General features: G+C 43.1%; 3 protein-coding genes across 3 annotated transcripts; 1 reads left to right on the top strand and 2 right to left on the bottom strand.

Moving 5' to 3' along the window:
* The first annotated feature begins 9,191 nt into the window (after nucleotides 1–9,191).
* On the top strand, nucleotides 9,192–12,214 carry LOC104377516 (antimicrobial peptide THP2). The gene is given in 4 exon segments (XM_086624068.1): nucleotides 9,192–9,235; nucleotides 10,484–10,562; nucleotides 11,208–11,332; nucleotides 12,050–12,214. Coding segments are annotated over 3 exon segments (348 nt in total). The 5' UTR covers nucleotides 9,192–9,235; nucleotides 10,484–10,504.
* Nucleotides 12,215–13,438: 1,224 nt separating this feature from the next.
* LOC147529197 (antimicrobial peptide THP1-like) lies at nucleotides 13,439–18,915 on the bottom strand. The gene is made up of 3 exons (XM_086625625.1): nucleotides 18,858–18,915; nucleotides 18,071–18,197; nucleotides 13,439–13,451 (listed from the first exon to the last, which is right to left on the bottom strand). Exons 1-3 carry the CDS (start codon nucleotides 18,913–18,915, stop codon nucleotides 13,439–13,441), a joined length of 198 nt encoding a protein of 65 aa, XP_086481751.1.
* A 3,095-nt stretch (nucleotides 18,916–22,010) lies between these two features.
* LOC147529196 (ostricacin-2-like) lies at nucleotides 22,011–22,567 on the bottom strand. Its single transcript, XM_086624057.1, has 2 exons — nucleotides 22,510–22,567; nucleotides 22,011–22,141 (listed from the first exon to the last, which is right to left on the bottom strand). The coding sequence occupies exons 1-2, from the start codon at nucleotides 22,565–22,567 to the stop codon at nucleotides 22,011–22,013; spliced, it is 189 nt and encodes a 62-aa protein (XP_086480183.1).
* Between the last annotated feature and the right edge of the window lie 167 nt (nucleotides 22,568–22,734).

Genomic DNA, 22,734 nt, shown 5'->3' with positions numbered 1-22,734 from the left:
CTATAAAGCTGATAGCTGGTCTTGAGGAAGATAGTCCCAGCACTGAGATTTCTTAAAATCATCCACATTGAGTCCGGCAGAAAGAAACAGCCTGTTCCAGTCCCCTTCCTCACCCAAGTGTAGCATCCCTCCTGGGCAGCAAGGTTTCTGGTCCTTCTGTTTACATGGTCCAGAAGGTCTATAAAACACCACAGCACTCACCAGAAGTCGGTGACATCATCAGAGACATCTATTCTGTTACGCTTTTATTTTTATTACAGTGGAACATTGTCTCGTGGACATAGTTGTTGCAAAGGCCAAATTCAGGACTCTAGGACTTCACAGAAGTTTTAGGTTCCTCCTCTTCTTATAGCCCAAGGTGATTTTAAGCATTTTTACACATATGGCCCAGTTTAAGAGCAGCAACATCTCGTGCGAGTTTTGGGCTGCTGCAGTATGGGGTTGTCTGAATCAGAAATAATCCCAGCATCTTTTAAGGCAAACCTAGTTTTTTCTTTCACATAAAGGCAGTCCCTGGGCACTCCTGCTCCAGCACAACACTACCAGTGCAATTACTGTCCATGAAACCTGGTGCCACTCAGCTCCCATCTCCAGCACCAGCCTCATCTAGAAAATTACCCTTATATCCTCTGTAATTCCCCTGCAAGTCCAGGACAGAGATGGGGAGTTCTGTTCCTTCTGGTCATGCTGCAAAACTCAGCAGGGAGCATATTTTGAAGGCTGCTATATATGTACGTGTATATATATATATAGTTATATATGTGGTGTAAAACCAAGCACTGTGGTACAGGAAAGAAAGAAGGAAATCATTCAGTGTTATTTGCCTACAGCTTTTACTTCTATCTCCCTGTAAATCACTCTGTAACCTTCTACTGCAGCCCAGGTTTCAGCTCTCCACCACCCAGTGCTCAGCTCTGCTCCAGCCCAGCTGCTCAACGGGGCCGGGATGAGGAAATGAGCAAGCTGAGTTTAAGAGCTGTAATGAATTAAACTCTCTGTTAATCCTCTCTTTTCACACTGAAAGATGCCTGAGGGGAAAGAAGAAAAAAGACAAATGTGGATTCATGCAAACATGAGGCCCCACACAGCCAGGATGCCACTGCTGACCTGGTTCATGTGCTGTCATACCTGTGGTTACTGCTGTGCATCCACAGCTTCCTCCCACCTCTCAGATTTTCCCCTGGTTTTGACTGAGACAGAATTAGGGTTTTTTTTTAGCAGCTAGAAGAGCTCTGTGTTTTGGATTTAGTCTGGGATTTATTATGAGAAGAATGTTGATAGCGCACTGATGTTTATAGTTGGTGCTGAGACATCAAGGACCTTTCAGCTTCTCCTGTTTTGCCAGTGTGCAAGAGCATAACAGGCTGGGGGGAGAGCAAGGCTGGAACAAAGGACCCACAACTTCCAGCTTGTGATTTGAACTTAGATTTAGGATCAAGGGCCAAATTGGTCAGTGGATTATTCCATATCATGCAACATCATGCTTAGTATATAGATGAAGGTTGACTGGGAAGAAGAACTCTTGTTTTTCCAGGAATGCTCTTCCAAGGTCTCTCTCGGACTCTTGGTCTCTCAGAGTTCTATCGCTCTCTCACTGTCTTTTTGGGCCTCTTGGTCATCTGGCATTGTGGTATTGGGACTTATCTGTTTCGGGATCGTTAGCAGGGATGGGACAGGCGGTGAGCAATTATACTGTACATCACTTTTTTGTATATATTATTACTATTAGATATATATTTTTCACTTATTATTTGATCATAGTTACTTTTTATTTTGTATTATTGTTGTTATTAAATTGCTCTTCTCTCAATCCATGTGTCTCCTTCCTTTTTCCCCTTTAATTCTCTTCCCCATTCCCCAGGGTTGGGGGAGGGTGAGCAAGTGTCTGTGTGGCATTTAGCTGCCAGCTGGGTTAAACCTCAGCATCTTTATAACACCAGATGCACAAGCATTGCCCTGCCCAGCTGCAAGGCAGCAGCCTCCAGACGAGGGCACCACAAATCCAGAGCTGCCTGGTGGGACACAGCACAGACAAGCGTCTGACAGCCAAACTGACAGCAGTTGTGTGCATCTGGGTCTTCTCACCATCCTCCAACTGTGGAAATGAGCTCCCCATGTCATGGGTTAAGCAATCTGCTACTGCAAGGCATGGCTTGACTTTAAATTGTTGGCTCATGGACAAATACTTGTTAACGTTTTTTGGTGGGTAAAACTTCTGGAGCAGAGAGCAGGATAAGCAGAGACATATCCAGAGGAGATGGGGTAGCACAAGAGAGTGGGAAGGTCCCAAAGGAAATTTCTTCTTAATAAACTTTTTATATTCCATACATAATATTGGAACGGGTCCAGAGGAGGGCCACAAAGATGATCCAAGGGCTGGAGCACCTCTCCTATGAAGACAAACTGAGAGAATTGGGGTTATTCAGCCTGGAGAAGAGAAAGCTCCGGGGAGACCTTCTAGCAGCCTTCCAGTACCTAAAGGGGCTACAAGAAAGCTGGAGAGGGGCTTTTTACAAGGGTGTGTAGTGATAGGACAAGGGGCAATGGATTTAAACTGAAAGAGGGGAGATTTAGATTGAATCTAAGGCAGAAATTCTTCTGTCTGAGGGTGGTGAGTCACTGGAACAGTTTACCCGGAGAAGCTGTGGCTGCCCCATCGCTGGTAGTATTCAAGGCCAGGTTGGATGAGGCTTTGAGCAACCTGGTCTAGTGGAAGGTGTCCCTGTCCATGGCAGGGAGATTGGAACTAGATCATAGAATCATAGAATCATAGAATCATACACCTTAAGGTCTCTTCCAGCCCAAACCATTCTATGATTCTAGCATACTGTAGGAAATATACATGAGGTTGGCAGGTGTGCTAATTATCCTCCCAGAGGCTAGGCAGCCTGAGAAAGATTGAGTAAAAGTTGATATCAGGAAGGACGCTGAAACAACAGGAAAAAAAGCAATAGCAATCCAGAGAGGAAGTAGTAAAATGAAAATGTGATCTATTATAAAATTTTCTATGAGAGATTGTATTCAGGCTAGAATGTCATACCTCATAATTTCACTATGCACTAAACTATTTACTTCATAATTAATAAGCTGAAAAGTAAGCAATGTTTATTCTTCTACTGACATGGAGAAAAGACAACCAAAATGTTAGACGTAAAGGGCAAAATGTTATGAAGGGAAACGATGACCATATTACAGCACAAATTAGACAACGAAGCTGTATACTAAAGGCAGAATAAGGAGCCTGCAGGACTAGAAGGAGTGATCATTGCCTTTCACAGGTATTTTACGTAACCCTGTGGTCTAACATATCTTACTCAAACTTGGATGGTCTAAAATGCATTGCACAAGGATCAGGGACTTTGTGGTGAAAGCAGCCTCGAAGTGGACTCTCCTTTCTCACTGGAAGATGCCAAAGTACAGGGCAAATTTGGCTGGAAAAGGTTTTTTTCCTTGGCCTGTGAGTGCACTGCCAGCATCCCCAAATTTGCAGCATTTTTGACTGAGATGTCAGAGACAAAATCCATGTTTTCTGTCCTTTTTCCCTGCCATCGTGGCCTAGTAATGCAGAAAATGCCAAGATATCTCCAGATGCTTCCTTCAGAGGGCCTGGAGGCATCTGAGAAATTTTGCTTCTAAGAGGACCTCACACGAGGGAAAATTTGGAACATTTTGGGTAACTTCAGACCCTTGCCAGTAACACAAACCTGAAAAAAGATACAAAGAAGGAAAGGGAAAGAGAGTAGAAAACACATTTCCAAAAGTTGTGGATGTGCAACATAGTGATTTGGCTGTTATCTTCTCAGAAGCAGCTGCTGAATGTGCACAGAACAGTGTCTGGTAAAATACATTACCAAACTGAGATGATTTTGACTCTTAATGGCTTTCTGGGTGGGTTTGGAGAGGTGCCTACGTATGTAAAAAACCTTCTGAAAGGAAAATGCTGGCTGTGTTAGAGAAACAGCTCCCATTTACGCTGCTCTGCAGAAGTGCTTATGACTGTTCAGCTTGCAGGAGATGCTGTAGCACAACATCTCCTAATGCAACATTTCTGGGTTTCTTGTATTTCCTTACTGCTACTTTTATGGCTTTTCTAGCACTCTTATTGAAAATGTTTGTACTTCAGTTAAAAATCTTTAGAACCATTTCTCTCCATTAACTATAAAGGTAGAGCAGTGAAAATAGCTTGGACTTTGATGTTTACCTTTAGGACATCTAAAGTTTGGTGAGATCACTCCTGCCATTTGTCTCTAGAAAATACAATTCAGTTGACAAAGATTCTTTGGCTTTTAGAAACTTCAAGCTACATAGACTGTGCCAAAGAGCTTTGAGCACACACTGCATGGCTGCCAGTCATGGTGTGGTCCTTGCACCAAAAGGCTGAGCTCTGCTCTGGTACCCTGATACCTTCGATTGGATGACAAGTCAAAAACAAGACAGAGGGCAGATTTGTTCATACAGATGTTGATCTCATCCTTTCTCCCTGGTTGCTCAAGATAACTACATCATCATTAAAGTCTTGAGCTTGATTAAATACTTTTTGTGTACTGTTTGGAGTTTATGACTGTGTATCCGTTCATTGTTGATTGAGATGATCGATACTTGCATCAAAACTTTATCTGTTAACTATAACACAGTATATGCCTCGCAAATTCACTTACTACTATAGAACAACATCTAAATACAGGTTATCCTCCTTTTGGTGGATCTACTTTGGCAGTGCAACTGCTACTAACAACTTTTACAGCTTATCTAGAAGAGTCTGAATTTCTGTACTGTACACTCCACAGTTGCATCAAAATATCTTTATTTCCTGTGCATCGATGATGCCTTCTGGCTAGAATTCTATTCAGTGCACATAAAGGATGCAAAGGGATGATGCTACTGTACGACTGAGGAGAAGTCTGTGATTAGCTAGGTCACCAACCATCACTGTTGTTCATCCTAGCTCCTCTTTTGAACACACTAAAACATCTGCTTTTGGGCAAGCTACTAGGGCTCAGCCTTTTGTTGGACCCAATGTTCTACCTATACCTGCATACAATCGCTTACAGATGCCTGAAGCCTTCATTGTCATAGAATCATAGAACGGTTAGGGTTGGAAGGAAATTCAAGATCATCTAGTTCCACCCCCCCGCCATGGGCAGGGACACCTTCCACTACATCAGGTTACTCAAAGCCTCATCCAACCTGGCCTTGAACACCTCCAGGGATGGGGCAGCCACTACTTCTCTGGGCAACCTGTTCCACTGTTTCACCACCCTCATTGTAAAAAATTTCTTCCTTATATCTAACCTAACTCTGCCCTCTTTCAGTCTAAAGCCGTTGGCCCTGCAATGAACAACCGTCCTCTGACATTAGAGATAAAACTGCATGAAGGTATTTTGTGTAGTAGCATTTTAAATAGGGGTGACACTGCTGAAAGACCTCCCTTATATTTCCTTTTTTTTTTTTTTTCCCACCAGAAAACTATTAGGAGCAGAGTTTGAGAGTCTCCCTTTCGTTGTGCTAGATACAGACTTCTAAGATGGAAGTAAGATCCTTCTTCCTCTCTAGCAAGTGATCTTGACACAATTACCCAAGCATCTTGATTTTAAAAGGGTGAAAGTCATTTCGCCTGACGACACTCTGCAGCCTCATTGTGAAGACACTTCCCTTAGTAGTGTATCCCATCTGCATCAGGCAGTGCAGTGCTTCAGGCTCCATCTATCAGCTCTTGTGCCAGGGCTCTAAGCACTATATTATTACTTAAAATGCTCACCCCATCATAATATTTCTCCTCCTCCAAAGAAGACTGAGTGCTCTGGACCTGAAATGGGTGGAAGAGTGTGGCATCGTTGGTGAACTCCAACTGAAGAAGTTGAAGACTTGCCGTGGAGATAGAAAGAAACATAACTGGATCATCTTCTGAACTTTGATGAAACAAGGAAATGTTATTTAAGCAGAAGAATAGTTTCCATGAAGACTCCCTTTCCCTCTGCACTGAAAATAGTGAGAAAGTAGATGGTGTTTTGGGTAGAGAGGACTACTTATCTATTGTTGAGAGCCTAGCTGGGCTGGATCCCATGTACTTTCCTACCTAGATATCCTGAGTAAAGGAACGTGCAGTTAGTGCTATTGGGATCCTGGTGTAAATCAGGTCTACTGGCAAAAGACACTGGAGAAAAACGCTGAGAGTGCTAAGGGCAAAACACCGATATGGGTATGTTCCTCCTGATGTGCAAATCTGACTGACTGTCTCCTGCTCATAAGAACAGGAGCTGCAGGCAGGGATGGAAAGGTTTTCCACCCTGAGAGCCACAAACTGAAATCTTGATAAGGCCTGCCTCACCTCTATGAGCTTTGGACAACCAAAGGTGCTCCATCCCTCCTCTGCCTCTCCCTTACCCGTCTCCAGGCAAAAATATATTGATGGTAACAATGGGACTGCCTATGTAGAATTTATAATTATCAGTGTCAAGAACGCTCAGGGTTAAAGCCAAGTCCTTGGCATTACTTGCACATAGGACCTCGGTCATGGTAAAAATTAACGATGCATCTTCATTTCCTTGAGGAATCAGGTTGAGTAACAATAACAGTTGGTAGCCAAGCTAACCACAAACTCTTGGCAAGTTGTGAAGCAACTGCAACTTTTGTAATTTTATTCCATTCATTTTCTGCTTTATGACCAGAAGTTCATAGACACACCAGAAACTCAACTATCAGTTTTTCCTACTGCAAGAACAGTTCCCTTATAAAAGTATGTAGAAAATAAAAAGCTATCTCAATTTTCAGAGTATGTATTTAAGGGAAATCATTTGTAGGCATGTTTTCACATGCATATATTTCTATGTGTGTCTGTGCAGGTATGCACATGTGTACACTTCTGTATACTTACGAAATTAATATAAAAGTATTAAAAATCACATCACTAGTAACTAAACTGAGGAACCAATAAGTGATTAAAATATTTCATTATAATTTTGATACTAAATGATATGTAAGACATTATGTCATTTGCATGGATCTTGGTCAATTAGAAATATTAGTCATTCAAAATAGCAAATGTATCATAGCCTATCATGATGTACTTCAGATATCATATTAAAATATTGCATGAACAATCTTTGCTTGTTAACTGAAGAAAGCTGTGAAGTAAAATATGATCTGAAAAAGTATTTAGCACTGGTGTCTTTGAATACTTATTGGGCATGTCAGCAAGTGACGGTGCAATGAAAGATCAGTATCACTAGACCTTAGAGATTGTGCTGAAACTCCTCAGTTCTTCATTATACGGATTTATGAATTCAGTTTTACTTGGGTTTTGCTATTGAATAAATCACAAAACAATGTAAGTTGGAACGGGTGTTTGGAGACCATCTGGTCCATCTATCCCTCCAGACAGCCTGTTTCAAAGACAGATCAAGTTACTTAGAGTTTTTTCCACTTGAGTTTGAATATCTACATGGGGCTCAAGATTCTATAAATTCTCTGGGTCCCCATTCCAGTGTCTGATGACCTTCATTGTGAGAGGGTTTTTTTCTTTATATCTAATTGGAATTTATTTCATTGTAATTTGTGTTTGTTACTTCTCATCCTTCCACTGTGCACCTCTGAGAAGAGTGTGGCTGCATCTTCTCTTGAGCTACCATTAGGTAGTTGTGAACAGCAATTAGACAACCCTTAGCCATGTCTTCTACAAGCTGAACAAAGACTAGTCCTTCAGTCTCTCCTCAAATAGCTGATCCCTCAGTCCAAACTCTCCAGGCTTCCAAAAGAGAGAAATGTTATGTACACTCTACAGGACCCGGAGATGGTGTAGCCAACAAGTTGGTTCTTGCCCTACTAAGCACCGGTGTGTGTCCAGAGTACCTTGGGAGTATCTTCAAAGCAAAACTTCTGGTTTGTTTTCCTCCTAAGGAATCTAGTTTGCACGTATAAAAACCTCTCTGCAAACCATATTAGCATGAAGTCACAGAGGACCATCAAAGGTTACTTCAAAACCGCACAAATGCAATTGTAGACCTCACTGTGGACACCACTGAAGAAATGTCAGTGTTCACCTGTGGAAAAAAAGGCAAGGCAAATGTCAGGAATTGAGGGGGAAAAGGAACTGAAAACAAAAGAGTAACTATGATTAGACACTACAAATCCAAGATGCGTTTTGGACATTGTATGCTATTCTAGACAGCCCATTCCCAAAATGATGTAACAGAACTCAAAAAATATGATAAATGTACAACAGGAATGATCCACTGAAATAGCTGCGTCTATTTGAAGGCTTATCTGACAGATGTGGCTGACAGAATCCCTCTTTTCACTGCGGGAAAATAGATGGACAAGGGGGAGTGTAAGAAAAGACCACAGCATCAGTAGTGATGTAGAGAGGTGCAAATGGAATATTTATGTGTTACTTCCCATGACAGAAAAAGCTGAGACCATCAGCTGGCAGACTGAGAGCAGATAAGCAAAAAATGAATTCTCACCTAGGATACAGTATGTGGTCCTGTGGAAGCCAGAAGTACAAGAAAATCAGCTGGAGTCACGGAAAAATGTTTTTTCAGGAGGTCTGCAGCCTGAGGGTCAAGAGACAGCCTCTGGCACTGAATTTCCCTAAACTGGTGCATTTTCCATCAGCTGGAAGCATGTAACCATGATGCACTCGCCCTATTTCTGCACAGTTTATGCCCTTTACTTAGGCATTCTTAGTGGCCACTGGCCACTAAGCCAATGGATATTAGTTTTAGTTTCATATGTCCATTCCGTGTTTTTATATTCTGTATTTATGGAACAGAAAATAAACTAACTGAGAGGGCAGAGAAGCAAGCAGATGTTTTGTATTGCGATGGATTATGATGCTCCTAAGCATGAACAGTTCAACGTACGTCCCAAGATGTTTGACATATACCATGGTGGCTTAACGTGTCTTACACAAACTGGAGTGTCACAAGAGGTATTGCACAAATAACCTGGGATTTTCCAGAAGAAAAGTTTCAATAGGCTCAGAAAGAAACCCAGTTTTTTCACTGGGAAATGAAAAGCAACTTGATTTTGGTTGGATCAGAAGTCACTAAAAAAAAAAAAAAAAAAAGATAATTTTTTGATTGGCTCAATGTGTGCTTGCTGAGAAGAGAAAGAAGTTGTCACTCCCCTTAGGAGACACGTTATAAACGAGGGTCTCAGCCCCACCACCAAAGTCCTCCGGAGGGAAGGGACCAAAAGCAGATCTTGTTTGGCATCTGGGCTCACCTGATACCTGGTAACTTCTCAGTTCTTTTCAGTCTTTCTTTCAATGTCTGCTGCTGTCTTTTCCTCAAAAAAAAAAAAAAAAAACCAAAAAATCCCACCAAAACCAAAACCTCAAATCTCTGCATTATTAACCTAAATTTGTAGGTTACTAAAAAAGGTTAATCTCAGTTTTCCAGAAACCGAGATTAGTTAGCACAAATATTAGTTAACTGAGATATTAGCACAAATATGTGCTAATAACTGAAATACTTTTATAAAAATACTCTGCTTACTAACTCCTAGAAAAAAATCTGGCTGGGTCAGGTTACTTTAGAGATATCTGTGGTCCGGAAAAATTGGTGGTCCAGTATACATTTTTCATCTATGTCTCTATGTTAAGAACTTTATTTCATTTTCAGAATTGTTAACTTTGCCTACTTGTTCCTTCTGATATTTGCAAATATATAGGAATTTGTGTAGACTTTTAATACTAATTTCAAAGCTGGTTTGGGCCACCCTCTACTATTCCATGCAGAAATATGACATTTCAGCACTACCTCATTTCCCTTCCTTAAAGGAATATAATTTGTGACAGATCAGAAAATTCTCTAATGCCAAGACATATGACATTGACTACCTCTTCTTTATTCATAAGCCCCATTCTAGGCTATCTTATCCCATTTTCCTGATATTAGTTCAATTATTAACTCTTTCAATGAAGGCATTACATGTTTTCTTTTCAAATTTCATTTGTGAAATGGGAATTGATTTGGTTGTATTTGGTTGTACATTCTTGAACTGCTGCCTGCAGACTAAGACTACAGATTTTGAGCAAGCAGATTTTAGCTGTTATTTCTTGATAAATTTTAACATAGCAAAATGAACATTATTTTTTTTCCTGAAGTTTGTAAGTTTGACTGTATAATCACGTCATTTTGCTTAGTGCTGTTTATTTATTAGATAAAACATTTAACTAACAATAAAGTCATGGTTGCATTTTGGCTAAGAACTATTTGCAAAATGTGAAAGAAATCCAAGCAACCAAACTATTAAAATAACTTCATGATCATATATCCTGAGAGCATGTTACCCTGTATATATTTACTTTCCCCAGAAATCCTCACACAGTAGTCATGACGTCATATTCATCTTACTGGTTATTTCTGAAAGTTTGAGGAAACAGGCAACATTTTGATTAACACAGTATTTGTACAGTTCAGAAGACTATAGATCCCAGGGACTATCTGTCATGCATCTTTCTTGGTCCTTTTCCCTACAGTGACACAGCAAATCGACAGTCATGAAGATCCTTTACCTGCTCTTTTCTCTCCTCTTCTTGGCACTCCAGGTTTCTCCAGGTAAGATGGAAAAGAGATGTTAGAAGGGACTTTTTATGCACCCAAAGTAAAATTCCCAGCACATTTTAACCACTACTGGTTAAAATTGCTAGAAATCGAACAGGAGTTAGTCAAACAGCTCAGTGTCTGTGCTCCCCTAAGAAAACTGTGCCAAAGGTGGAGAAATTATCACTTCTGAAGAAAAGTGATTTTTCACTTCTGGTATCTTCCTAAAAAGATCATGCTAAATGCTCTGATGTTAGACACCTGAGATGTTGTCTGTGGTGGCCATGATCTTTGGATAACAGCACACTCAGCAGATGAAAATGAAGCCTGGCCAATTATTTTTGGATAGGAGGTAGAATAAAAGCCTCTGGACTCGTGACTCTTCCATAAGGTCAGGAGATCTGTGTCATTTTCCACCTGGACTTTAAGGTTATATATTTAGATGTGCTATGTCCTAAGTATCCCACCTCTGCAAGTTGTAGACGTGCTTTGTGATCTCACCTCTTACGCAGCTTTTCAACACGGCCAAATCTGGGCAATAGTCCTTAAGGCAAGTTGGTGGTGAAGGCAGCTCAACAAATGGGAAACCCTGCTGACATTACAACTGCATTGCCCTGCCCTGAGAATGAGAGGGAAGACAATTTTTTGTTATCATTGCAGGTTTGTCTTCACCCCGGCGGGACATGTTTCTTTGTAGAAAAGGGACCTGTCACTTTGGAAGATGTCCCACTCATCTGGTTAAAGTTGGAAGTTGCTTTGGGTTCCGCAGCTGCTGCAAATGGTGAGTTTGGCATTCACCAAGAATTGTCTATAGTATGAGCAGACAAATCTATTTTACCTGTGTCCTTAAACCCAGGGTGTTATTGAAAGTTTAGATTGAATATAATGAAAAAACCTGATTATACCATGAGGACTGCCAAGCGTTGAAGTAGATTGAGCTCCACGGTGCTCTTTCTCCTGCGGTGCACCATGATCTGCCCCAGCAAGAAGGATAAAGTACGGTCGGGGATGTCAGCCTTGTGCTGTCCCAGCTCTGTTTGACCCCTTTACAGCTCTTATGCCAGAACAAAATATTAGGGTTCAGTATTTGCAGAACCAGGCTGCTGTGCTGCATGGAGAACAGAGGGGAATTCAGTGACGCTGCAGGGTGAACACAGATCTCCGAGTGCCATCAAATGTGTGAAAAAGGTGTAATGGTGTTGTAAAAAGAAATTATAATATGAAAGGTACCCTTCTGTTTTTACTGAGGAATGAATGCATTCACCCTGATATCAAGGGGTATCAATTTAATTCTCTGTTTTCCTTGAAGCAATAGGAAAACACTCTTCCTGCTCACAGGTATGAGTGCATAGGGCTGTCCCAGCATGGCTACACATGACATGAGGTATTTTGGAAAGTGTTTATACTCAAGAGGAAAATATGCATGTACTGAGAGTAAGTAGGAAGAGAATACAAGCAGAAAGAGAATCTGAATATTTTCTTTTCTTTTTTTTTTTGTGCAGGCCATGGGATGCATAAAAACTTCATGGACCATCCCTTCAAGAGCGATGAAAATTTCTTCTAAGCCTAGAAATTTGCTTTTAATCCTCTTACTGCTAAAACTACTGGATCCTCCTACAAAGTCTAATGCACCTTTCATTTTTAATGCAAAAAGCTTTATGATGTAGACTAAATCCAAATGTATTGTGCATTGCTTTCCCTTCTTTTGAATAAATTGTTGTTGCTTAGCATTCACATCACTGAAACATGGGTGTCTGTTGCATGGGCTGAGGGCGATAATCCTTGGAGGGCAACAATTTACAGCGCAAACTGTCCCTTAGTTTGAGCTTTTCTGAGACATACAGCTGTCCAGGGCTAGACAGACATGGACTGAAGACCTTACCCTCCAGTACCAAGAGATAGACAGGCTGGAAGAAATCTGCTTCCCTTTCAGGAAGGTATTCAGATGCCAAAATCCTTTTTTTTTTACTATGTAAAAATCTTTTCTTGGGGAAAGAGAAATAGAAATAGCTAAAAACCCAGACAACCACCATTCATTAGAATGTTGGCATGTGAGAGTCAATGTTCTGGCTTCTGGAAGTTGCCCGTGAGCATCCCGGGAAGGATGTAAGCCTATTTTCTTTTTTTTTTAAATAGTTTAACAATGTATGCCAGATCTTTTCTCTCCAGAAGTTGTTTGTCCTGTAATTTCACAGCAATGGATGTAAGTTTTGCTTTTATTTCCCTACCTATCCTTCTGAAAGGATGCATAAAAGATAATAGATGGAGATTCATTAGCACCTCTCCCACACCCACCACCATATGGCACACTCCCTTCGGTTCTCTGTAGGGATGCACAAATTTCTGAAAAGTTGTTCAGGAGGGGATTTTGTTTGCCTGCGAAAATAGCAGCATTTACCCGGCTTATGGCTATTTGTTTGCACTTCTTAGCAAAGAACAAACTTATCCTCAGGTGTCCCATCCAACCTCCAATCCTCTGTGGCATAATTTCCTATACTTGATACACGGTGATAGTTAACATAACTCAAAGTCTTTGGAAAACAGGTGTTTGGAGGAATGTATGCCTCGACGAGTTTTAGACTCTGCCTGATGCCAGTTGACAGTCTGGCCCAGTCATGCAGTAAGACAGTTGTCAGGGTTTGCTCACACAGCAATGGAGTCTGAGATGGTACAGTTGTCCCTCAGAGGGAACATATCTAGAAGAGGCATCTAACATGCAATATGGCCATGCCTTCAGGCAAAATCTCCTGCTTCAGGCCTCTTCTCAGTGCATTTACAGCAGCTAGAGTATGTCCACTCTCAAAAATCAATTCAAAACTTATTGGGCAGATCTATATCTCCGAGCATCATTTCATTTTTTTTCTCTTTGGTGTAGGCTGTAGACTTGCTCTCTATCTGACACAGCTAAGAGTAAAGCAAAGAGAATGCATAGGGGCCTTATGGTTGAAAGCAAGTCCAGCATTCTGTATTAAAAGGGGAAAAAAGACACCAGAACAGAGACAAAGCAGAGAAAATCTCTGCCTAGAAACATGAAGGTGATTTTAGTTGTCATCATGGCAGAAGTTGTCAGTTTTGCTGAGAAAGGCAAGTGTAACAAGCAATTAGCTTACGAAAAACACAGTTGTTGACTATTCCTTAATCAGCAGATAAGCAGGATAATCATATCATATCATATCATATCATATCATATCATATCATATCATATCATATCATATCTTATTTTATTTTATTTTATTTTATTTTATTTTATTTTATTTTATTTTATTTTATTTTATTTATTTTATTTTATTTTATTTTATTCACTTTTAGGCCAAATACATTATGAAAATGTGACATCTAGTCTTCTCTTCCTTGTAGGATTTCTTACACTAGTGTTCAATGATGTTGATGAACTATACAGAGAAGACCCTTAGAACATCTGATTTATGACATTTTAAACTACAGATTTTAATTTTTACAGTCCTGTAACAGACAAGACTTGCAAGAGGTCTTGATTTTTCCACAACAGCTCATGGAGACCAGGCAGAATACCACACAGCACTAGAAATGCCAACGTTCAAGCAACTGAAGTCATCCTCAGTGGCCTCTTGGTTCTCCTGACTCTATTGACTGCAATGGCAGTCTAGTAACCATTGTGTCTGTAGTCACCTAAATTAAGCCAGAGGAATTAAATCCCCCGAAATGTGCTGCAAGAAGTATATATTGTGGAAGATACACTATACGTACTTCACAGGTCGCATAATATTTGGTACCGAAACATTTCTTCTTCTCTCAGCCCCTCTCTTACCTCTTGCAGTTCTGCCTGAACTTGTCTAAACAGTTAATATTCTCTCAAGTAGCACCTCTTGACAATGTAACCTTACGCGGTTATGTCAGGGAATGAAGCACACACCGTGGAAGTCGAGGACAGGAAACATCATTATTTCTCAACACAGCAGGAATTAGTGGGTAGCTGGCCGCCAACTGTTGAGGTTTCTCTACAATTCAAAAGCCGAAAATTCTTATTGATGATTTTCAAGCCTTGACCTTTACTTCAAAAAAAAATCTGGCCTCAATATGCAGGACATTGCTTGCTATAAATGACCAAATGTCACCCCTGTCCTGGTCCTTGTCCAGCAGCACCAGCAGCAGCAGATACTTATAGAGAACTGTGTTGAGCACTGTGTTCTTTGGGTGGGTACTACCCGTTCTGGAGGCACTAGGCTCCTCCTCCTTATCTTGCTCCAACACACTGTAACCCTCCTTGTTGGAGGCCTTGTTGAGAGTTGTGCTGCTCCATGCTCCATCTCACCACACAGCAGGGAGGGACCTCCCTTGCCTTCATAAGCACTTGTGCTGATCCCATGGACAACCCCCAAGAAGACCTTTGGAGACCTTAGAGGGAAGTAGCTCTCCCAGGCTAGCTGTCCAGCTCCCCCTCAAGCTGACATCTCAAAGAGGTCCAATGGATCAGGTGGGTAGTCCTGCAGGGAGTGAGCAGGGTGCCTTCTCCTCTCCACCCATCTGGAGTACACTTGAGGCTAGACTGACTGCTCTCTGCCAAATGACTGACCCTTTCTACAAAATGCCTCCATGATTGTGATACACCTGTAGGTAAATATGTGTGTATGTCCGTAAATACACTGAGAGCAGCCCTGAGGAGAAGGACTTGGGAGTGTTGGTTGATGAGAAGCTCAACAGGAGCCAGCAACATGCGCTGGCAGCCCAGAAAGCCAACCGTGTCCTGAGCTACATCCAAAGAAGCGTGGCCAGCAGGTCGAGGGAGGGATTCTGCCTCTCTACTCTGCTCTCGTGAGACCCCACCTTGAATGCCGTGTTCAGCTCTGGGGTCAGAAGGACATGAAGCTTTTGGAGCGGGTCCAGAGGAGGGCCACGAAGATGATTTGAGGGCTGGAGCACCTCTGCTATGAAGACAAACTGAGAGTTGGGGCTGTTCAGCCTGGAAAAGAGGAGGATCCGGGGTGATCTTATTGCAGCTTTCCAGTACTTAAAGGGGCTACAAGAAAGCTGGAGAGGGACTTTTTACAAGGGCATGTAGTGATAGGACAAGGGGCAATGGCTTCAAACTGAAAGAGAGGAGATCTAGATTAGATCTAAGGAAGAAATTCTTCCCTCTTAGGGCGGTGAGGCACTGGCACAGGTTTCCCAGAGAAGTTGTAGTTGGCCGATCCCTGGAAGTGTTCAAGGCCAGGTTGGATGAGGATTTGAGCAACCTGATCTAGTGGAAGGTGTCCCTGCCCATGGCAGAGGGGAATTGGAACTAGACTATCTTTATGGTCTCTTCCAACCCAAACCATTCTATGATTCTATAAGAAGTGACTCTGGTTGTTCTGATGAAGACTTCTCTTTCCAAGGAGGCCACCCTCAGCCATCACCAACTTTGTAGCTGTGTAGGCAGCTCCTGGTAGAGATGCTCGGCTTCTATTTGTTGGCATACGCTTCCATCACATTTCACTGGGTAATTTAATCCAGCTCTCACTTGCTATGAAGATGGCTCTATGCTAGCTCTTTATTTTTCCAAAACACACCATATTCAAAAGTATTTGCAATTTTGTCTTTAGAGAGATTGCTTGGCAGCAAATCTCTACCCAGTGATGCAATTATGGAACAGAAGGCTCTGAAGAGTTTTTAATTTTCTGCCTTACTCAAAAAACAGACTCATACATAACATCAAGAAGTACCGCACAGAGATACAGTTACTTCCCATCTTGACAAAGCTGAACATCCCTCCTAGGGAAAGCCCAAAGTCATGGGACCCCGGAGTCCAGGAGTCATCTCTCAGCAGACCTACAGGGAAAGTCCTGTGCTCACCTCACCCTTTTAGGAGGTTTAGCTGTTTTCAAAGCCATGATTCGTATGGAGCTGCTATATGGCCTTGAGTAACAGTGCTGCATGAGAAAGAGCTGTGATAAGCAGGACTCTCCCAAACGCCTCCTGAGAGTTGTTTTTAAACTCAATTTCTTTTCCCTAGCCCTTGCTTGAGCTATTTGCCAGCTGTGATCCTGGCTGTAGACCTGGCTGATAATGCCAAATCAGGAGACTCATACAGCATGGGATTGTGTTGCCACCCAGAGAGACCTCAACAGGCTGAAAACCAGCTTTGCAAGATAGGACTGGGAGTCCTGGTGGACACCAGGCTGAATGTAAGCCAGCAGTGGGCCCTTGCAGCAAAGGCGGCTATTCTGAAGGTGTCCTGGGCTGCATTAGACCAAATATTGCCAGCAGGATGAGGGACAACATCCTCCCCCTCTACTTAGCGCTTGTGAGGCTGCACCTGGAGTACCGTGTTCGGTTCTGGGCTCCCCAGTCCGAGATAGACATGGACATACCAGAGAGAGTCCAATGAAGGGCCCCCAAGATGACAAAGGGACTGGAGCATCTCTCCTATGATGAAAGGCTGAGAGAGCTGAGACTATTCAGCCTGGAGAAGGGAAGGCTCAGGGGAATCTTATTAATGTGTATCAATACCTGAAGGGAAGGTGCAAAGAGGATGGAGCCAGGCTCTTTCCAGTGGTGCCCAGTGCCAGGACCAGAGGCCATGGGCACAAACTGAAACACAGGAGACTCCCTTGGAACATCAGGACACACTTTCTTACTGTGAGGCTGACCCAGCACTGGTACAGGTTGCCCAGGGAAATTGTGGAGTCTCCATCCTTGGAGATATTTAAAAGCCATCTGGACACAGACCTCAGCAACCAGCTCTAGGTGGCCAACATGATCAGGGAGGATCGACCAGATGACCTCCAAAGGTCCCTTCCAGCCTCAACCAGTCTGTGATTCTGTGAAACTATATCTTTATTGAAGCTGTCACATCAGGCCCATGATGGAATGTCTCCAGCCCATAAGCACCCAGCAGGAGCAGTGCTTCTACTCTTGATGTCACCCCACATGGGGACAGCAAAGGCAGGGAGAAGAGAGAACATCAGGAGCCAGAAAGTTCCAGGAGCCAGAAGCAAGGAGGATTCATCACCATTTCCTGCATAAACGAAGCACAATATGTCATTACCAATATTTATTTATTATGTTCCTTCTTTGTCTTCCTCCGGTCTCTCTGACACTTCTCCTATTATAAGGACCTGTAGGGAATTACTGGACAACCCCTTCTCAGATAAATTCCAGTCCTTATTGCAGATGACTTGGACCTGTGTTTTCCTTAGTGGTTGCAGCCTTGAACCCATGGCTCTTCAGAAACCTCAAGGAGGTGGTGCTGTGCCCCACACTACACAAAGATCAAACTTCACTTTCCAACAGCATGGGAAAGTCTTCATGAAAGCCCACGGTGTAGTCTTCTGGGGCTGAAGGGGACTGGGAAAATGCTGGTTGAATTTGGACTTCCTCAGCCCCACATAGGGCAAGTTCAAGCAGCTTTATCAAGTGACTTAAACCCTCCTTCCCTGGCCTCTGCCTCTCAACATGACTGCAGGAGGGCGTTATCCAGTAGTGTAAATTTAAAGAAAATAGTAGATCTATTTTGGCCAAGAAAGCAGAGGGACAATTCCTGGATGTTTGGCTTTAGAACTTACCTTTTGCAGCAAACCATAAATGTTGAACACCTTCCAAAGATGTGATGAGGGTGATAGCATGTCAAAAAACTGCAGAATCCCCCTTCTTGCTTACATTGACCTTCACTTCCTGGAGCCAGAGATGCACCTGTACAGAGAAAAAAAAATTGAAAGGAAAAGATAATTTGGGAGAATATTCTGTAATTCCAGAAGAACTGACACTCCACTAGGATTTCAACTCACTTTGTGGGTCCAGTATTAAAATGACCATAATTGCACCTTCAATAGCAAGTTAACTATCTAAAAGGACTATCAGCTAAAGCCCTGAAGCATAGATATCCCTGACTGTGGTACAAAGTGATATTTTCCATCCTCCTGCTATCCCTACAGAAGGAGCAGCTCTTCCATAAAGCCTTGGCTAGCTCATCCAGCCTGGGGTAGAGGGCTTTGATATCTCAGAATCACACACATCTAGGGGTCCTTAAAAGATACTGAGTATTTGTGATTAGGCAACAAACTTCCCCGTCCATTTTTTGGGTGAGCAGTGTAGGCTGCATGGGCTGAGACTTCATCAGTTACCATGGGAGCTCATCCAGAGACACCAGCAGCAGCTAAATGCCCAGGGTGGGGCCCAGAGCTCAATCCCTCCCTAACCCAAAGAAGGAACCAAGCTCTTATTCCTGGATGGCTCTCAATAGAATCATTCCCTCCTTTGAGCATTTCTAAAAAATACGGTCACTTCCTGGGACATGGAAGACCCCATTGATGGGGGTTCACATCTCACCCCTATCCCTTCTTCCCCACTCACCTGCAGCACCCTGGATCAACAGGAGGAAGAAGAGGAAGAGCAAGTACAGGATCTTCATGGGTGATGCCTTTCCTGGGTCTTCACAGGGCTGCAGAAGGGACACACCAATGTAACAAGGGCATGGGGGACCCCAGGAAGTGTAGAAGCCTGGGCACAGTGGTATACTAAACTGCAGACATGTTATCCTGAAGAGAAGAAGATGGTGTTGTCTGTAGCCTGTTCACAAGAACAACAGCTACCTATGCAAGTTAGAATCACAGAATCATAGAACAGTTTTGGTTGGAAGGGACCTCAAAGATCATCTAGTTCCAACTCCCCTGTCATGTGCAGGGACACCTTCTGCTACATTAAGCTGCTAAATCCAACCTGGCCTTGAACATTTCCAGAGATGGGGCAGCCACAACTTTTCTGGGAAACCTATTCCAGTGCCTCACCACCCTCATTGTAAAAAATTTCTTCCTTATATCTAATTTATTATTCTTCCTCCCCTCTTTCAATCTAAAGCCATTGCCCCTTGTGCTGTCACTACATGCCCTTGTAAAAAGTCCCTCTCCAGCTTTCTTGTAGCCCCTTCAGGTACTGGAAGGCTGCTAGAAGGTCTCCCCAGAGCATTCTTTTCTCCAGGCTGAACAACCCCAACTCTCTCAGCCTGGCTCCATAGCAGAGGTGCTCCAGCCCTCGGAACATCTTTGTGGCCCTCCTCCAGACCTGCTTGAACAGGTCCATACCCTTCTTGTGTTGGGAGCCCCAGAGCTGAATGCAGTAAATCTCATGAATAGCATGTGAATAGTTCTGGAAGTTTCAGGCAAGGCAGCATATATTTTTCAGTTATCTTCCTTATGCTTTCTCCCAAGCACGGGCTGTAGATCTAATGTCTGGTGATTCATGCTGTTTTGATAAAAAAGCAGCTGGTGCTATTTAGAGAATGCAGTCAGAAAACCTTGGGCCTTGAGCATGGCACACTTGTCTCTAAAATAGACCTAATACATTCTAGGAAGACAGATCAAAAGGATAAATTAGGTATGCTTCCAAGTGCCTGTGCTCTTCTGCATCTCCTTACCAAAGGAGAGGAGGTTTACACACTTTGAAGATGCTTGTGCCAATGCTGAATGCAAAAGCAATAGTAAAGCTACAGTCATGAAATAATCCTGTGCAGCAGCTGCCCTGCTAGGAGAAGAGGAGAGAGGAGTGTTTCAGTGGCCAAAGAGATCAGGAAAACATGATCTTTCAAGGTACGGAAAGCTAAAAAGAATGGAAATTCTCTGTACTACAGTAGGTAAACTGGCTTTCTCTTTAAGTTATTGAGTTCCCATTTCCCCAGCATAAAAGATCCTGGTGTCCTTATTCAAACACCACACAAACTTTCCAATCTTTCCTGCCCTGGGAAAGCCTGGACCCAGCTTCAGCAGATTGCAAGCTCTAATGGGAAGGAATTCATATTTTCAGTTTACTTTTTTCCCTAGAAATCTGAGATGACATAATTATGTGAAGAGGTATATCCAACAATTTGTCATTTAGATGTTTCCACTATGATGGAACTTGAACAGAGAGACTGAATGAGTGGTCAACCTGGAAGAGACCCCATAGCTACTTACCTGATGAGGAAAGTTCTTGATCTTCAGGCAGCAACAAACACACCAGGAATTACTTGTGTCTAGATGCCCTTGGGGTCAGGGAATATCACTTTGCCCAAAACGCTCTGGTTTATACCACTGCTGGTGGGTGAGACATGCTTATTCCCATGGCCATATCTCCCCTTAGCCAATCAGAAAGCGACCCATCTGTGTAGGGATGATGGTGTTGCATCTCTTCCCTCTCTGAAGCAACAGGAGAGGCTAAGGTGCCTCCTGGGGGCTGTTGCAATCTTCACCGTTATCCTCATGCAACACATCTTGTGACACCCACTGCACCACGGGCACATGGGCTGCAGTAGCTTAGCAGGAGCTGCCTGGGCTTTTCCTGGTACAGACAGCAGAGACCAGTCTCAAAAAAGCAGATAAGGTTTCCCTCCCTCAATCGTATAAAATAATCTGCTGGCATGGGATGTGCAAGAATATGAGGAGTATTATAAACCTTCTTAACTTTCAAAACTGTAGGACGGGCTTTATCTCTGCTTTTATTTGAATTTCATCAGATGCTCTGGAAATAACATATTGATTGCTGCATGCATTTATGAGCTGATGTTCAGATGCACATATACATCAACACTTCCAGTTCACTGCTTCCATGTAAGTCATGTTACAGAGTCACAGAACCATACAATGGTTTGACTTGGAAGGGACCTTCAAGATGATCTAATTCCAACCTCTCCACCATGGACAGGGACACCTTCCACTACATCACGTTGCTCAAAGCCCCATCCAACCTGGCCTTGAACACTTCCAGGGATGTGGAAGTGTTCAGGGAGTGTTTTCTATCACAAGGAAATGGCCACACATCCCACACATAGAAATGCCAAACTGCTCATCTTTATTCAAGCCAGGAAAATCAACTGCTGCCCCAACCACACCAGGCCTGTGACAGGGCGTCTCCAGACCGCAAGCATCCAAGCATCCAGGAGGTGTGAGAACATCAGGAGATGGTTCCAGAAGCCAGAAGCGAAAGGGGACGTCCTGCTCAGAAAGTTCAGGGTCTCAACCCCAGAGACTGTACGAAGAAAGAAGACAAGCACATCACCTGTTGGAACTTACTTTACTCTTCCTCCCACTCTCTCCCCCCTCCCCTGCAATGACAAGCAAGTCTATGGTGCCAGAAAATCAGGCTCAGTGGAGGTGATGCTCAGTCCTTACTACAAACAGGTCGGACCCATGTCATCTTAGTGTTGGCAGACCTGACTCCAAGTCTATGCAGATGCAGCAAAACCAGGATCGTGTCCTCGACACTGTCCATGGACAGTGAATGCTTCACTCTTTGTGAGCTTGGGAGAGCCCTGTGCAAAGCCTGAAGGAGTCTCATGGGGCTGAAGGAGATTGGGATGGCACTGGCTGACCTTGGGCTCCTTCAGCTCCACCCAGGGCAGGTCCAAGCACCTTCCCTTTCCTCCTCCGGCCTTTGCTTGGAGCATGTATAGCACTGAGCCGTTAGCTAGTCATGGGCATTTAAACACAACAGCAACTCTTTCTGTCATCACAGTAGCACTTCCAATTCCAAAACTTACTTTTTGCAGCAAAAGAAAAACCTTGAACATTTTCCTCTGACGACAAAGGGGAAAGAGCACTTCAGAAATCCACAATAGCCTTTTTGTCGAAGACATTCTTTCTTATTTCCTGGAGCCAGGGAGGATCCTGCACAGTGAAAGGGGTCAAAGAAAGTGATTATGGGGTAACTGTAAAAAATGTGTGTGGTTCCAGAGAGGCTGACGCTGCCCCTGGATCTCAATGTCCCACATGCATTAAGCATCAAATCCAACAATCCTCTCCAGTGGGAGGTTCTCTTTTCTGCAGCAGCGTGTGTACACATGGGAGAAGTCACAGGGAAAGACCCGTGTGAGGTCAAGGAAGTGCCGTGCTGGCTCCTCAGTTGTCTAGCTGTTTATCAGATCAATTCCTTTCAAACGTTATATATATCTGACAAATCTGATCGCTTCCCAGGACACAGAGGAACCCACTGATGGGGCTCACACCTCAACCTATCTCCCCTTTTCCCCTCTCACCTGCAGCACTGTGGACCAATAGGAGGAAGAAGGGGAAGAGCAGGTACAGGATCTTCATGGTTGATGCTTCTCCCAGGTCTTCACAGGGCTGCAGAGAGGAGACATCAAGGCAACTAAGAAAGGACATGGACAAGGCTGGTCACACATAGTGAGCCAAAAAACAGAAGGTCAATCTCCAACAAAAGGAGATAACAATGATTTTTAGCCTTGCAACTTCACAGATAT

The sequence above is a fragment of the Tauraco erythrolophus genome, chromosome 2 (assembly GCF_009769465.1).
Source record: "Tauraco erythrolophus isolate bTauEry1 chromosome 2, bTauEry1.pri, whole genome shotgun sequence".
In the NCBI taxonomy this organism is placed as follows: Eukaryota; Metazoa; Chordata; class Aves; order Musophagiformes; family Musophagidae; genus Tauraco; species Tauraco erythrolophus.
The sequence above is the reverse complement of the archived record's forward strand: the minus strand, read 5'-3'. Positions and strand labels throughout refer to the sequence as shown.